The sequence below is a fragment of the Maylandia zebra genome, linkage group LG6 (assembly GCF_041146795.1).
Source record: "Maylandia zebra isolate NMK-2024a linkage group LG6, Mzebra_GT3a, whole genome shotgun sequence".
NCBI classification, from domain to species: Eukaryota; Metazoa; Chordata; class Actinopteri; order Cichliformes; family Cichlidae; genus Maylandia; species Maylandia zebra.
The window spans coordinates 35,295,124-35,313,119 of NC_135172.1; the positions used below are offsets into that span (position 1 = coordinate 35,295,124).

The 17,996-nt window shown below is 42.9% G+C and overlaps 1 protein-coding gene across 1 annotated transcript in view; it reads right to left on the reverse strand.

The window, feature by feature from the left end:
* LOC101474790 (scavenger receptor cysteine-rich domain-containing protein DMBT1) overlaps nt 1-8,673 on the reverse strand; it is a 32,011-nt gene extending 23,338 nt beyond the window's left edge. The window contains exons 1-12 of the mRNA XM_076885396.1: nt 8,567-8,673; nt 7,620-8,008; nt 6,889-7,203; nt 6,195-6,527; nt 5,464-5,778; nt 4,722-5,102; nt 4,039-4,341; nt 3,345-3,776; nt 2,614-2,928; nt 1,901-2,351; nt 1,187-1,485; nt 472-922 (exon numbers count right to left, since the gene is read on the reverse strand). Of these exons, the coding sequence (XP_076741511.1) occupies nt 472-922; nt 1,187-1,485; nt 1,901-2,351; nt 2,614-2,928; nt 3,345-3,776; nt 4,039-4,341; nt 4,722-5,102; nt 5,464-5,778; nt 6,195-6,527; nt 6,889-7,203; nt 7,620-8,008; nt 8,567-8,673 (4,091 nt within the window). The remainder of the gene's footprint in view (nt 1-471; nt 923-1,186; nt 1,486-1,900; nt 2,352-2,613; nt 2,929-3,344; nt 3,777-4,038; nt 4,342-4,721; nt 5,103-5,463; nt 5,779-6,194; nt 6,528-6,888; nt 7,204-7,619; nt 8,009-8,566) is intronic.
* Between the last annotated feature and the right edge of the window lie 9,323 nt (nt 8,674-17,996).

A 17,996-nucleotide genomic window follows, 5' to 3' on the forward strand; every position in this document is an offset into this window, starting at 1 on the left:
AGAGCTAATAGAAAACCAAAAGAAGGAACACTGTCAAATTTTACTGGAATATTTTTCAATAGTAGTATCTGTACTTCTACTTAAGTACAGAATTTCTGTACTTTTGCTACCTCTGGTGGTGCTGTAAAAGATGACACCACTACAACATGTCAGTACATGAAACTTCTTGCTTCTTAGATATTCCAGGATCACCTATAATTGATATTATTGCAAAGTGGAAACTCTTAGGAACCACAGCAGCTCAGTCACAAAGAATCATCCTATGTAAAGTTACAGAGCAGTGTCTCTGTGTGCTGAGGCACATAGTATGTTAAAATGTCCAACACTCAGCTGACTCAATAACTGCAGTGCTCCAGACCTCCTCTGGCATTAACAGCTGTTCAAAAACTGCGCAACAGGAGCTTCTTGGCATGGGCTTCTGCTCTGTCTCAAAGCCAGACAGTTACAAAGTTTGATTCCACTCTTCATAGCTCCACATGTTCATATTTACCTTCACAGACGACACCAGCATCCTCAGAGTGGGCACAGTTATGAGATCCAAACCCTCTGTGTTGACACTCAGAGAGCTTTGATTCATTGCCCGTGCATGTGACTTCATCCAACCAGATGGGTCCGTTGCCCTGTCCAAATTGTGCATTTGTTGGTGCTGATAGGACCGTACCACAGCCCAGCTGTCTACACACCACCTGAGCATCCACCAGGCCCCAGGCGTCGTCACACACCGTCCCCCACTGTCCACTGTGAAAGATCTCCACCCTCCCAGAGCAGGAGCTGTTTCCATTAACCAGGCGGACCTCCCCCTCGACTGCTGTGCTGTTGCCCACTGGTGTTGTGGTAGTGATGTTAGCGGTCACATGTGTGGTGGTGAAGTTCTGTGGCCTTGGTGTTGTTGGAAAAACAGTGCTGTTGATTCCTGGTTGGACTGAAAGAAAAGTGTCTTTGAACTCAAAGGACAAACTCAGTTTGCACTTCCTTCTACATTAATGAGGATAAGCTCTCATTAGAACATCTCAACATAATTGTTTTCTCACCAAATCCTTATTTACTTTGCATTTGACTCCATGTGCTGCACAACAACTTTATATTTAAATGGTGATTTAGAAACAACAAATGAGAATAGTTTTTCTCATCAGTTAGATGTCAGCAGTAAGACATGGAGGGTACCTGAAAAATGCATAAAATTTACCTTCACAGATGATGCTGGCATCTTCATTATGACGACAGTCGTGGACTCCAAGCCCGTTGTGTCTGCAGTCAGTTATTGATGATTCATTTCCAAAACATGCTACATCGTCCAACCAGATGGGTCCGCTGCCCTGTCCAAAAGCTGCACTTTGTAGCGCTGAACGAGCGCTTCCACAGCCCAGCTGTCTGCACACCACATTAGCATCATTCAGGTCCCAAGAATCATCACACACTGTGCCCCACTGTCCATCATTGAAGATCTCCACTCTGCCAGAGCAGCGGTTCTGACCATTGACCAGCCTCACTGACGAAGCAGCTAATAGAAAACCAAAAGAAGGAACACTGTCTATGGGAGTACTTCAGAGGAAATGTAGACTTATTAGAATAATGTAACAATATAATAATATATATATAATATATAATAATATAACATAATCATCTTTCTACCATTTATTTTACTTCAGCTGACAACACGTTATTTTAAACTTATTTTTAATTTGTTGGTAATTTGATAGTTCTTGGGGGCAGGTTCTGGATTCATGGAAATATCTTCATAGTAAGTTTATCTTTATTGAAAAATTTCTCATAATTCAAGACTAAAAGAAAAAATTGTTGTGTGGATAAAAACCTGTAGTAGTATGTAACTATAAATCATCTTAGTTCAGTGTTATCCCAAATGCACACACGAACAAAGTTGGATTTCACTCTCTTTAACCCCACATGTTCATATTTACCTTCACAGACGACACCAGCATCCTCAGAGTGACCACAGTCATGAGATCCAAACCCTCTGTGTTGACACTCAGAGAGCTTTGATTCGTTGCCTGTGCATGTGACTTCATCCAACCAGATGGGTCCGTTGCCCTGTCCAAATCGCGCGTTTGTTGGTGCTGAGAAGACCCTGCCACAGCCCAGCTGTCTACACACCACCTGAGCATCCACCAGGCCCCAGGCATCGTCACACACCGTCCCCCACTGTCCACTGTGGAAGACCTCCACCCTGCCAGAGCAGGAGCTGTTTCCATTAACCAGGCGGACCTCCCCCTCAACTGCTGTGCTGTTGCCCACTGGTGTTGTGGTAGAGATGTTAGCGGTCACATGTGTGGTGGTGAAGTTCTGTGGCCTTGGTGTTGTTGGAAAAACAGTGCTGTTGATTCCTGGTTGGACTGAAAGAAAAGTGTCTTTGAACTAAAAGGACAAACTCAGTTTGCACTTCCATCTAAATTAATGAGGATAAGCTCTCATTAGTACATCTCAAAATTATTGTTTTCTCACAAACTCCTTGTTTACTTTGCATTTGACTCCATGTGCTGCACAACAAGGTTATATTTAAATGGTAAATTAAAGCAACAAATGAGAATAGTTTTCTCATCAGTTAGATGTCAGCAGTAAGAAATGGAGGGTACCTGAAAAATGCATAAAATTTACCTTCACAGATGATGCTGGCATCTTCGTTATGACCACAGTTGTGGACTCCAAGCCCGTTGTGTCTGCAGTCAGTTATTGATGGTTCATTTCCAAAACAGTATACATCGTCCAACCAGATGGGTCCGCTGCCCTGTCCAAAAGCTGCATTTTGTAGTGCTGAACGAGCGCTTCCACAGCCCAGCTGTCTGCACACCACTTTGGCATCATTCAGGTCCCAAGAATCATCACACACTGTGCCCCACTGTCCATCATTGAAGACCTCCACTCTGCCAGAGCAGCGGTTCTCACCATTGACCAGCCTCACTGACGAAGCAGCTAATAGAAAACCAAAAGAAGGAACACTGTCTATGGGAGTACTTCAGAGGAAATGTAGATTTATTAGAATAATATAACAATATAATAATATATATAATATATAATAATATAACATAATCATCTTTCTACTATTTATTTAACTTCAGCTGACAACATGTTATTTTAAACTTATTTTTAATTTGTTGGTAATTTGATAGTTCTTGGGGGCAGGTTCTGGATTCATGGAAATATCTTCATAGTAAGTTTATCTTTATTGAAAAATTTCTCATAATTCAAGACTAAAAGAAAAAATTGTTGTGTGGATAAAAACCTGTAGTAGTATGTAACTATAAATCATCTTAGTTCAGTGTTATCCCAAATGCACACACGAACAAAGTTGGATTTCACTCTCTTTAACCCCACATGTTCATATTTACCTTCACAGACGACACCAGCATCCTCAGAGTGGGCACAGTTATGAGATCCAAACCCTCTGTGTTGACACTCAGAGAGCTTTGATTCGTTGCCTGTGCATGTGACTTCATCCAACCAGATGGGTCCGTTGCCCTGTCCAAATCGCGCGTTTGTTGGTGCTGAGAAGACCCTGCCACAGCCCAGCTGTCTACACACCACCTGAGCATCCACCAGGCCCCAGGCATCGTCACACACCGTCCCCCACTGTCCACTGTGGAAGATCTCCACCCTGCCAGAGCAGGAGCTGTTTCCATTAACCAGGCGGACCTCCCCCTCAACTGCTGTGCTGTTGCCCACTGGTGTTGTGGTAGAGATGTTAGCGGTCACATGTGTGGTGGTGAAGTTCTGTGGCCTTGGTGTTGTTGGAAAAACAGTGCTGTTGATTCCTGGTTGGACTGAAAGAAAAGTGTCTTTGAACTAAAAGGACAAACTCAGTTTGCACTTCCATCTAAATTAATGAGGATAAGCTCTCATTAGTACATCTCAAAATTATTGTTTTCTCACAAACTCCTTGTTTACTTTGCATTTGACTCCATGTGCTGCACAACAAGGTTATATTTAAATGGTAAATTAAAGCAACAAATGAGAATAGTTTTCTCATCAGTTAGGTGTCAGCAGTAAGAAATGGAGGGTACCTGAAAAATGCATAAAATTTACCTTCACAGATGATGCTGGCATCTTCGTTATGACCACAGTTGTGGACTCCAAGCCCGTTGTGTCTGCAGTCAGTTATTGATGGTTCATTTCCAAAACAGTATACATCGTCCAACCAGATGGGTCCGCTGCCCTGTCCAAAAGCTGCATTTTGTAGTGCTGAACGAGCGCTTCCACAGCCCAGCTGTCTGCACACCACTTTGGCATCATTCAGGTCCCAAGAATCATCACACACTGTGCCCCACTGTCCATCATTGAAGATCTCCACTCTGCCAGAGCAGCGGTTCTCACCATTGACCAGCCTCACTGACGAAGCAGCTAATAGAAAACCAAAAGAAGGAACACTGTCTATGGGAGTACTTCAGAGGAAATGTAGATTTATTAGAATAATATAACAATATAATAATATATATAATATATAATAATATAACATAATCATCTTTCTACCATTTATTTTACTTCAGCTGACAACACGTTATTTTAAACTTATTTTTAATTTGTTGGTAATTTGATAGTTCTTGGGGGCAGGTTCTGGATTCATGGAAATATCTTCATAGTAAGTTTATCTTTATTGAAAAATTTCTCATAATTCAAGACTAAAAGAAAAAATTGTTGTGTGGATAAAAACCTGTAGTAGTATGTAACTATAAATCATCTTAGTTCAGTGTTATCCCAAATGCACACACGAACAAAGTTGGATTTCACTCTCTTTAACCCCACATGTTCATATTTACCTTCACAGACGACACCAGCATCCTCAGAGTGGGCACAGTTATGAGATCCAAACCCTCTGTGTTGACACTCAGAGAGCTTTGATTCGTTGCCTGTGCATGTGACTTCATCCAACCAGATGGGTCCGTTGCCCTGTCCAAATCGCGCGTTTGTTGGTGCTGAGAAGACCCTGCCACAGCCCAGCTGTCTACACACCACCTGAGCATCCACCAGGCCCCAGGCATCGTCACACACCGTCCCCCACTGTCCACTGTGGAAGATCTCCACCCTGCCAGAGCAGGAGCTGTTTCCATTAACCAGGCGGACCTCCCCCTCAACTGCTGTGCTGTTGCCCACTGGTGTTGTGGTAGAGATGTTAGCGGTCACATGTGTGGTGGTGAAGTTCTGTGGCCTTGGTGTTGTTGGAAAAACAGTGCTGTTGATTCCTGGTTGGACTGAAAGAAAAGTGTCTTTGAACTAAAAGGACAAACTCAGTTTGCACTTCCATCTAAATTAATGAGGATAAGCTCTCATTAGTACATCTCAAAATTATTGTTTTCTCACAAACTCCTTGTTTACTTTGCATTTGACTCCATGTGCTGCACAACAAGGTTATATTTAAATGGTAAATTAAAGCAACAAATGAGAATAGTTTTCTCATCAGTTAGGTGTCAGCAGTAAGAAATGGAGGGTACCTGAAAAATGCATAAAATTTACCTTCACAGATGATGCTGGCATCTTCGTTATGACCACAGTTGTGGACTCCAAGCCCGTTGTGTCTGCAGTCAGTTATTGATGGTTCATTTCCAAAACAGTATACATCGTCCAACCAGATGGGTCCGCTGCCCTGTCCAAAAGCTGCATTTTGTAGTGCTGAACGAGCACTTCCACAGCCCAGCTGTCTGCACACCACTTTGGCATCATTCAGGTCCCAAGAATCATCACACACTGTGCCCCACTGTCCATCATTGAAGACCTCCACTCTGCCAGAGCAGCGGTTCTCACCATTGACCAGCCTCACTGACGAAGCAGCTAATAGAAAACCAAAAGAAGGAACACTGTCTATGGGAGTACTTCAGAGGAAATGTAGATTTATTAGAATAATATAACAATATAATAATATATATAATATATAATAATATAACATAATCATCTTTCTACCATTTATTTTACTTCAGCTGACAACACGTTATTTTAAACTTATTTTTAATTTGTTGGTAATTTGATAGTTCTTGGGGGCAGGTTCTGGATTCATGGAAATATCTTCATAGTAAGTTTATCTTTATTGAAAAATTTCTCATAATTCAAGACTAAAAGAAAAAATTGTTGTGTGGATAAAAACCTGTAGTAGTATGTAACTATAAATCATCTTAGTTCAGTGTTATCCCAAATGCACACACGAACAAAGTTGGATTTCACTCTCTTTAACCCCACATGTTCATATTTACCTTCACAGACGACACCAGCATCCTCAGAGTGGGCACAGTTATGAGATCCAAACCCTCTGTGTTGACACTCAGAGAGCTTTGATTCATTGCCTGTGCATGTGACTTCATCCAACCAGATGGGTCCGTTGCCCTGTCCAAATCGCGCGTTTGTTGGTGCTGAGAAGACCCTGCCACAGCCCAGCTGTCTACACACCACCTGAGCATCCACCAGGCCCCAGGCATCGTCACACACCGTCCCCCACTGTCCACTGTGGAAGATCTCCACCCTGCCAGAGCAGGAGCTGTTTCCATTAACCAGGCGGACCTCCCCCTCAACTGCTGTGCTGTTGCCCACTGGTGTTGTGGTAGAGATGTTAGCGGTCACATGTGTGGTGGTGAAGTTCTGTGGCCTTGGTGTTGTTGGAAAAACAGTGCTGTTGATTCCTGGTTGGACTGAAAGAAAAGTGTCTTTGAACTAAAAGGACAAACTCAGTTTGCACTTCCATCTAAATTAATGAGGATAAGCTCTCATTAGTACATCTCAAAATTATTGTTTTCTCACAAACTCCTTGTTTACTTTGCATTTGACTCCATGTGCTGCACAACAAGGTTATATTTAAATGGTAAATTAAAGCAACAAATGAGAATAGTTTTCTCATCAGTTAGGTGTCAGCAGTAAGAAATGGAGGGTACCTGAAAAATGCATAAAATTTACCTTCACAGATGATGCTGGCATCTTCGTTATGACCACAGTTGTGGACTCCAAGCCCGTTGTGTCTGCAGTCAGTTATTGATGGTTCATTTCCAAAACAGTATACATCGTCCAACCAGATGGGTCCGCTGCCCTGTCCAAAAGCTGCATTTTGTAGTGCTGAACGAGCGCTTCCACAGCCCAGCTGTCTGCACACCACTTTGGCATCATTCAGGTCCCAAGAATCATCACACACTGTGCCCCACTGTCCATCATTGAAGACCTCCACTCTGCCAGAGCAGCGGTTCTCACCATTGACCAGCCTCACTGACGAAGCAGCTAATAGAAAACCAAAAGAAGGAACACTGTCTATGGGAGTACTTCAGAGGAAATGTAGATTTATTAGAATAATATAACAATATAATAATATATATAATATATAATAATATAACATAATCATCTTTCTACCATTTATTTTACTTCAGCTGACAACACGTTATTTTAAACTTATTTTTAATTTGTTGGTAATTTGATAGTTCTTGGGGGCAGGTTCTGGATTCATGGAAATATCTTCATAGTAAGTTTATCTTTATTGAAAAATTTCTCATAATTCAAGACTAAAAGAAAAAATTGTTGTGTGGATAAAAACCTGTAGTAGTATGTAACTATAAATCATCTTAGTTCAGTGTTATCCCAAATGCACACACGAACAAAGTTGGATTTCACTCTCTTTAACCCCACATGTTCATATTTACCTTCACAGACGACACCAGCATCCTCAGAGTGGGCACAGTTATGAGATCCAAACCCTCTGTGTTGACACTCAGAGAGCTTTGATTCATTGCCTGTGCATGTGACTTCATCCAACCAGATGGGTCCGTTGCCCTGTCCAAATCGCGCGTTTGTTGGTGCTGAGAAGACCCTGCCACAGCCCAGCTGTCTACACACCACCTGAGCATCCACCAGGCCCCAGGCATCGTCACACACCGTCCCCCACTGTCCACTGTGGAAGACCTCCACCCTGCCAGAGCAGGAGCTGTTTCCATTAACCAGGCGGACCTCCCCCTCGACTGTTGTGCTGTTGCCCACTGGTGTTGTGGTAGAGATGTTAGCGGTCACATGTGTGGTGGTGAAGTTCTGTGGCCTTGGTGTTGTGGTAGGTAAAACAGGTGTAATTGTGTTCACTTCTGTTTAAAATAATAATAATAATCATGCACTCAGAAACCATTGAACCAACTGAATCATCAACAGGTTAATTATATTTAAAGCATAGGTTTACCTGCACAGTATGCAAGGTTGCATGTATATGGCTTCACAAGTTTGTAGACATAGTAGTTTGCATGGCAAAGTTTAACATGGATGGTGTGTGACTGAAAATGGCAGCAGCTGCCACTCCAAACATTGCACACAGTGCGATTCACAATTTCACCTGACCATGTGGGATGAGGTTGTGTTATCCACAAAGGCGCATGAGTTCCACACCTGTTTGATTCGACACACCTCTCTGGAATACGAGCACTGGTTTGATTCAAAAACAGGCGATACCAGCCTTGCCAGTTTATATATTGATCACAGTGTAGGACCTCAGTATTTGTGTTATTTGTTGAACGCCAGTCATCATTCAATGTTGCATAGTTCTGACAAGGGTCCACACATTGGGAATTGATGCAGTCCGTGCCTGAAGGACAAACTGTGTTCCCACAGTAGAACCGGACAGATTGGGAAGAGGCAGCTGGTCTGTTCTTGGAGGAAGGCTCCGGACATTCGTATGAGCCTGGCGTGTTGTGGCAAATCTGAGGTGGTGTGCATGGTGAGTTTGGGAGGGAACACTCATCAGTGTCCACACAGCCCTTCTCTGAGGACCAGTGGTAACCTCGGTCACAGCAAGAAGAGTCACTGCAGAGTTTTGGGTCATAGCAGGTGAGGCCATCACCTACAAAGCCATCTTTACAGATACATGAGAGGGCGTGGCCGGTGAAGGTGTCACCTCTTTCCTGTGACTCCAAGCAGGTGGCTTTGCCATGACATGAATCACAGCTGGTCACAGGAGTCCCTGCAGACAAAATAGTCACAGCATTTCATCTGTCACAGCACTTAAATACAAGTAAGACTTTTTGATTCATAATCATTTTGAAACATCTTTTGAAATCTCACCACAGTGTAAAATAGCTGAATTTAAAAAGAAGAAAGATTTGAGTAATTTGTTGTAATTTAGATAATTCATCAAAATAACTCTTTGGAGGCATTTCACGTCACTGTTGAATACTCTTACTGAATATGAGGTAAATATTTGTCTACTTTCAAACTGATATTTAAATAACATACCTTACCTAAAAAATTTCTAAAGGAGAAATGTGAAAATGTAAAATTAGCAAATTCATTATAGTTTGTCTGGAGCAATTATTTAATTAGTGTCTTAATTAGAGGCACAATAATTGACAAAGGAAAAAGTACCATTATAATAATTACATCAGTCCATTTAGAAAATGAATTTATGTCTAACTAGAGATGATTTACCTGAAGAAGTTCCTGTGAAAATATGCACAAGTATGAGTAAGAACAGTCCAGAAGGCGTTCCCATTATTGATCACATCCACGACTCAAACTGCGTGAAAAAGACAAAGGAGATGTTTTAAAACTGCATTTTTACATTATGCCATCTTATTCTGTATTAAATCTATAACTTCTGATGTGTCTGTACTTACCCTGGAGAGACTCTGAGAATCCAGCGCTTAAGCTCACAGCAAGGATGGGAATTTATAGGCCTGTTTCTGTGTGCAAAGGACAAATTGAAGTGATTGATGGTGAAATATATAAGTGGGCAAGATAGAGAACTTATTCATATGACATCAAAGGAGTTACTCATTAATCTAAAGAACGAAAAAGAATCACGTCCACAATGAAAGGGCACATCCACAAAGCCCAAGTCAGTCATTTTTATGGTACAACAAATTGATGTTTGCACAATCCAGTATTTTCTCGCACTTTGCTCATTTATAACCATCTCAGAAGATAAAGAGTACACTAAGTTTTGTGCAATGAAGCTATCTGCCCGACATTCAGAAATGTTGTTTGATCCAATATTCTTATCTCAAGATCCTGTTGGCATCTAGACTTTCAACTATTCAATATTTCCAGTGACATCAGGTGAACCCTGCTAATAATCATGCATGAATCAAAATGCCCCAGCACATGTAAGTACTTTTACAGTTAGACCCAAAAGGTTTTGGATAAAGACTTGCTGTTGTTGTAAGTTTGACCAAACATTGATGTTGTGAAAGGCTTTCATCTTTAATATGAGGGGCTTTACAACATTTTGCTTTATTGGTTTAGAACTTACAGCTGCTTGTGCATGTGTTTCTTTGCCTTCAGGTTTGTATTGAAAAGTTGCTCTGTTGGATTGAAATCGGCAGCTCAACAGTCTGACTGACGTGGCCATTGATTATTCCTTTCCTTTGTTCTGAGAAATTTGGGGGTTGCTTTTGCAGTTTCTTATCATTATCTGAACAGAGCCATGCATATAATCCATCTATTATTCTTAAAGACATCTCTTCACTGTAAACTGACAGTCACACACCTACCTCCTCAAACGTGTTCTTGACATGGTTAGATGCAGAGGTGTGGACTCGAGTCACATGACTTGGACTCGAGTCAGACTCGAGTCATTAATTTTATGACTTTAGACTTGACTTGAAAAAATGTTCTAAGACTTGTGACTTGACTTGGACTTTTACACCAATGACCTGGGACTTGAATTGGACTTGAACCGGTTTACTTGAAAAGACTTGATATTTTACCCCAAATATAAAATTTAACACGCATATTATATAGAGATTGAAAATGTGACGTCATTCACGGGTAGAACCGCAAAGGATTCTGGGAACTCGTGGCAAGAGGTACTAGCGCACGCAGGCTTTCAATTGAAATCACAGTGATAAAAAGAAACACAAAAATGTCAAGAAGCCGTTGTATTATTAACTGCAATAGCCGGTCGCATGACAGCCACGGGAAGCCGACGGGTAAAGAGATCGGTTGTTATCGGATTACGTCGTTGAAGAGAAATTGTTCGAGCCATGTTTCCGAAGTAACAAAGACCCGACGGATGGCCTGGATTGCAGCCATTCAAAGATCAAATATAACGTCCCAGAACACTCCAGCTCACAGGTTAGTCTGCTCCAAGCATTTACACGAAGGTCAGTGTTTTTTAGTAGTTAATACCTCATTTTTCTTAACATAATTGGTGATATAGGTTACAAGCAAGTCTGGCGCTGAACAGAAATTGTCGCGCTATGCTCCTTTATTTATTGTGCATAAATAGTGAATTGTCCTGACACAATATTGCGTTTCGCTTCTGTTATTATGGTACATTGACAAAAACATATACTTTTATTCACAGGATAAAACAGGTTTTTTGTATCACTAATTGCCCAGTACGATTACAGCATACAATATTATTGTCACTGCTACATTTCTGTGATGCTACCAGAAATTATTTCCACTACTAATTAATTACCGTTGAGCTCAAAGGTTATATTAATAAACGGTTAACGAATGTGTATTTATGACGACGATTTGTGAGACTGGTAAACTTATGATACGTACGATGGTCTTTCGTTCTACACGGTGCATTTCAAGGTCCTGCACCCATCCGTCGGTAAACTGTACCTGGGCTTGTTGCAGTGACCTGAAGTTACTAAACTTCATGAGTGTGTGCACTCACTCCAAGAACCGTATGATTATAAATATGCATATAAATATGCTAAGATGAGATAGCTGACTTCATCTAACTAGCAAATGTTGTCCAGGCTACGTTGGTGATACAGTTTTTTTTAATGTGTATGATATTTTTGTCATGCGGTTTTAAAGCCGGTCCTACAACCGCATCCAAGAATAACATGCAGCTTATCTCAGAACTGTCGGTGAAAATTATTCTTGGAGCTAGGTTTAATTGAGCTGCATTTTAAAGAGGTGCAATTTCACAATTTGTGTATATTTTCTAAGTTCACTATTTTGTCATGTGTTGAGAAAAACACAGATTTTAAAATGACATGGTCTAATATTTACATTTAGCATATAACTGCAACATTCTTTTTTCGTTGTTTTTTTTTTTTTTAAAGACTCGAAAGGACTTGAAATTCAAAATTTCAGACTTGTGACTTGACTCGGACTTTTACACCAGTGACTTGAGACTCGACTCTGACTTGCCTGACATTACTTGAGACTTGACTTGAGACTTGAGGATAAAGACTTGAGACTTACTTGAGACTTGCAAAACAATGACTTGGTCCCACCTCTGGTTAGATGTTATGAAGTTATTTTTCTTAACCAAGGAAAGAATTCTGTGATCATCCTTTTTCATCTTCTGAGCTCCTTCAGGCGTTTTAATGTTGCTAAGCTGACCAGAATGTACCAGATTGTTGATATATATATATATATATATATATATATATACACAGTGGGGCAAAAAAGTATTTAGTCAGCCACCGATTGTGCAAGTTCCCCCACTTAAAATGATGACAGAGGTCAGTAATTTGCACCAGAGGTACACTTCAACTGTGAGAGACAGAATGTGAAAAAAAAAATCCATGAATCCACATGGTAGGATTTGTAAAGAATTTATTCGTAAATCAGGGTGGAAAATAAGTATTTGGTCACCTCAAACAAGGAAAATCTCTGGCTCTCATAGACCTGTGACGTCTTCTGTAAGAAGCTTTTCTGTCCCCCACTCGTTACCTGTATGAATGGCACCTGTTTGAACTCATCATCTGTATAAAAGACACCTGTCCACAGCCTCAAACAGTCAGACTCCAAACTCTGCCATGGCCAAGACCAAAGAGCTTTCGAAGGACACCAGGAAAAGTATTGTAGACCTGCACCAGACTGGGAAGAGTGAATCTACAATAGGCAAGCAGCTTGGTGTGAAAAAATCAACTGTGGGAGCAATCATCAGAAAATGGAAGACATACAAGACCACTGATAATCTCCCACGATCTGGGGCTCCACGCAAGATCTCATCCCGTGGGGTCAAAATGATCATGAGAACGGTGAGCAAAGATCCCAGAACCACACGGGGGGACCTGGTGAATGACCTGCAGAGAGCTGGGACCAAAGTAACAAAGGTCACCATCAGTAACACACTACAACGGCAGGGAATCAAATCCCGCAGTGCCAGACGTGTTCCGCTGCTGAAGCCAGTGCATGTCCAGGCCCGTCTGAAGTTTGCCAGAGAGCACATGGATGATACAGCAGAGGATTGGGAGAATGTCATGTGGTCAGATGAAACCAAAGTAGAACTTTTTGGTATAAACTCAACTCGTCGTGTTTGGAGGAAGAAGAATACTGAGTTGCATCCCAAGAACACCATACCTACTGTGAAGCATGGGGGTGGAAACATCATGCTATGGGGCTGTTTTTCTGCCAAGGGGACAGGACGACTGATCCGTGTTAAGGACAGAATGAATGGGGCCATGTATCGTGAGATTTTGAGCCAAAACCTCCTTCCATCAGTGAGAACTTTGAAGATGAAATGAGGCTGCGTCTTCCAACATGACAATGATCCAAAACACACCGCCCGGGCAACAAAGGAGTGGCTCCGTAAGAAGCATTTGAAAGTCCTGGAGTGGCCTAGCCAGTCTCCAGACCTCAACCCCATAGAAAATCTGTGGCGGGAGTTGAAAGTCTGTGTTGCTCGGCGACAGCCCCAAAACATCACTGCTCTCGAGAAGATCTGCATGGAGGAATGGGCCAAAATACCAGCTACTGTGTGTGCAAACCTGGTAAAGACCTATACAAAACGTTTGACCTCTGTTATTGCCAACAAAGGTTATGTTACAAAGTATTGAGTTGTATTTTTGTTATTGACCAAATACTTATTTTCCACCCTGATTTACGAATAAATTCTTTACAAATCCTACCATGTGGATTCATGGATTTTTTTTTTCACATTCTGTCTCTCACAGTTGAAGTGTACCTCTGGTGCAAATTACTGACCTCTGTCATCATTTTAAGTGGGGGAACTTGCACAATCGGTGGCTGACTAAATACTTTTTTGCCTTCAAGCTCGGGTCCTCTACCAGAGGCCTGGGAGCTTGAGGGTCCTGCGCAGTATCTTTGCTGTTCCTAGGACTGCGCTCTTCTGGACAGAGATCTCCGATGTTGTTCCCGGGATCTGCTGGAGCCACTCGCCTAGTTTGGGAGTCACCGCACCTAGTGCTCCGATTACCACGGGGACCACCGTTACCTTCACCCTCCACATCCTCTCGAGCTCTTCTCTGAGCCCTTGGTATTTCTCGAGCTTCTCGTGTTCCTTCTTCCTGATGTTGCTGTCATTCGGAACTGCTACATCGATCACTACGGCCGTCTTCTTCTGTTTGTCTACCACCACTGTGTCCGGTTGGTTAGCCGCCACCATTTTGTCCGTCTGTATCTGGAAGTCCCACAGGATCTTAGCTCGGTCATTCTCCATCACCCTTGGGGGCATCTACCATTTTGACCTTGGGACTTCCAGGTTATACTTGGCACAGATACTATGCCGGCCACTTGGTTATGGCGTTCCATGTATGCCTTACCTGCTAGCATCTTGCACCCTACTGTCATGTGCTGGATTGTCTCTGGGGCATCTTTACACAGCCTGCACCTGGGGTCTTGCCTGGTGTGATAGACCCCAGCCTCAATGGATCTTGTGCTTAGTGCTTGTTCCTGTGCTGCCATGATTAGTGCTTCCGTGCTGTCTTTCAGTCCAGCTTTGTCCAGCCACTGGTAGGATTTCTGGATATCAGCCACCCCCTCTATCTGTCGGTGGTACATACCGTGCAGGGGCCTGTCCTTCCATGATGGTTCCTCGCCTTCCTCCACTTTCTTGGGTTTCTGCTGCCTGAGGTATTCACTGAGCACGCTGTCAGTTGGGGCCATCTTTGTGATGTATTCGTGGATGTTCCTTGTCTCATCCTGGACTGTGGTGCTAACACTCACCAGTCTCCGGCCTCCTTCCTTCCGCTTAGCGTACAGCCTCAGGGTGCTGGACTTGGGGTGAAACCCTCCATGCATGGTAAGGAGCTTTCTTGTCTTGATGTCAGTGGCTTCTATCTCCTCCTTTGGCCAGCCTATTACCCAGCAGGGTACCTGATCACGGGCAGGGCGTAGGTGTTGATGGCCCGGATCTTGTTCTTACCGTTCAGCTGACTCCTCAGGACTCGCCTGACCCTCTGCAGGTACTTGGTGGTTGCAGCTTTCCTAGCGGCCTCTTCATGGTTCCCATTTGCCTGCGGGATCCCCAGGTACTTGTAACTGTCCTCTAGGTCTGCAATGTTGCCTTCTGGTAGTTTGATCCCCTCTGTTCTGACTACCTTCCCTCTCTTTGTTATCATCCGACTACACTTCTCCAGCCCGAACGACATTCCGATGTCATTTTTGTATATCCTGGTGGTGTGGATCAGTGAATTGATGTCTCGTTCACTCTTGGCATACAGCTTGATGTCATCCATGTACAGGAGGTGGCTGACAACTGCTCCATTCCGTAGTCGGTATCCGTAGCCAATCTTGTCAATTATCTCACTATGCAGAACAGCAGTGGGGACAGAGCATCTCCTTGGTAGATCCTGCACTTGATGGTGACTTGTGCTATGGGCTTGAGGTTGGCCTCCAGTGTTGTCTGCCACATCCCCATTGAGTTCCTGATGAAGGCTCTCAGGGTCCTGTTGATCTTATATAGTTCTAGGCATTCCAGGATCCAGGTGTGGGGCATTGAGTCATAGGCCTTCTTGTAATCAATCCAGGCAGTGCACAGGTTGGTCAGTCTGGTCCTGCAGTCTCGGCTGACTGCTTGGTCTGCCAGTAGCTGGTGTTTTGCGCCTCTGGTATCCTTTCTATGCCCCGCTCATGTATTGACCCATGTGCCTGTTCATCTTAGCCGCTATGATGCCTGACAGGAGCTTCCACGTGGTGCTGAGGCAGGTTATTGGTCGGTAGTTGGAGGGGACCGGTCCCTTCTGGGGGTCCTTGAGGATCAGGACTGACTTCGGTTAGCCATTCCGGGTGTCTCTCGTCAACTAGCAGCTGGTTCATTTGTGCTGCCAGGCGCTCGTGGAGTGCAGTCAGCTTCTTCAGCCAGTAGGCGTGAAACATGTCAGGGCCTGGTGCTGTCCAACTCTTCATATTGGAGACCCTTTCTTGGATATCTGCTACTGTGATGGTTACTGGACCCTGTTCAGGGAGGTTGCTATGGTCTGCCCTCAGATCCACTAGCCACTGAGCATTGCCGTTATGGGTTGCGTCCTTCTCCCATATGCTCTTCCAGTATTGTTCCGTCTCCAGCCTTGGTGGTGCTGTTCTCATATTGTTCCCCTGCCAGTGAGAGTACACCTTGGCTGGTTCCGTGGAGAACGGCTGGCCAAGGCTGTGAGTCGTTGCTTGGCAGTTTCCAAGGCCTCAGGTATGGACAGCTTCCTGTACTTCTTAGGCACCTTCCTCATCGTGCCTTTCTGCAACTCCGATAGTTGGCTAACCTCCCTCCGTGCTACCTTGGTCTTAGCCTCTAGCCTCCTTCTCCATGGAGGGTACTGCCCCTTGTGGCTGTTCAACTTGTAGCCAAGCATCTCACTGATCACTGCTGCCGTATTGTAGATCAGCTTGTTAGTGTCGGTAATCGTGGCTGTAGGTATCATCCGTAGTGCTGCATTAACATCATCTAGCAGACCTTCTGAGGATCATTCTCCTATCGCACTTGGGGCTTGGTACCCAATCTCGGGTGGGGGTGATGATATCTCCCCCCTGACCTGGCGTCCTGGCTCCCCCTTGCCATAGCATTTATGTTGTACCTCGTCAATCTCTAGCTGTGAGAGCAGTCCCTTCTTCCAAATGTTGGAACACTGAGCTACTAGTTGTTTCGCCGTCATTGTGGATGTTGGGTATCGAAGAATCCATAGGTCCCTCATCCTATTCATGTAGCCCCTTCCGCCAGGGTTACTTGCGTAGTAGCATTCCAACAACGCCCTGTTTTCGTCTCTTGCCCACCGATGCCTTCTTGTTCCAGTAGCCCACTTCTCGTCAGGGTGCCCTGTTCCTCAACACCTGATGCGGACCTTGTTGATCCGGGCGATGTCCGAGCTGGCATGCCTTCATATTTATCTGTCTCGCTCATGTCTACGGTAGGCTTGCTTAGCAAAAGGGGTCTAGCCTTGTGTGTGTGTCTATATATATATATATATATATATATATATATATATATACACACACATATATGTAGATATATGATGAACTCCTTGAATTAAAGCTAAAAGTCTGCGCTTCAATCACATCTTTGTGTTTATCATTAAAATCATCTCTACAGATGCGAAAATACCACAAAAAAAAGGTGCCATTTTCAAAAAGCAGATAGACCACACTGTATATCACGTTTGTTCTTTTGTGTGTTGTTCTCTATATTTATCCGACTGGCTTTAAAAAATTGGTTTCAATAAATCAAATTGTCTTCTTTGAAAACAGGAGTGGCTCACTTTAACCTCTATTTGACTGATCGTTCTCATTTTCTAGTTCAATTTATTTTACTTTTATTATGCTGGCATGTCACTTCTTATCATTACTTAGTGGAATAAACACCATTACACAATATTTATTCAGAGAATTCCTTGTTCCCCTTTTTGATTAATGATTGACTTCTTCTTTGTTCGATTACAAGAAAAGTTTGATAGTAATATTTTTACAGCACTTTGTGACTGTAAGTACCAAAGAGCACCAACGATGTTCCAAATAGAAACTAAACTTTCAGCCCTTCAGGAAGGAACGTTATTAAGAAAGCACATATTTGTGTTCCTCTCAGGATGTATTTAACATTGACTGTGGAGACCAAAGCAAAACATAAAGCACTATACATCACAAAGCATAGATGTGAGAGTAACACTGCAATAATCATCTTGAGCTTTATCATTAATAGATTCCTTTTACATGACTTGTTTTACTGTAACATTTTATTTAATAACTGAACCTGTTTAAGCTAAAAGGTCAGGCCATATACATTTTCTTCTTTAATTTTCTCTTTCACACCATGTGCCTGTAACACACCACTCCAGTCTTTCTTTTTAAAACTGCAAAACTGGCACAAATGTTGACACTGATTATTTCAGTAATATATTCAG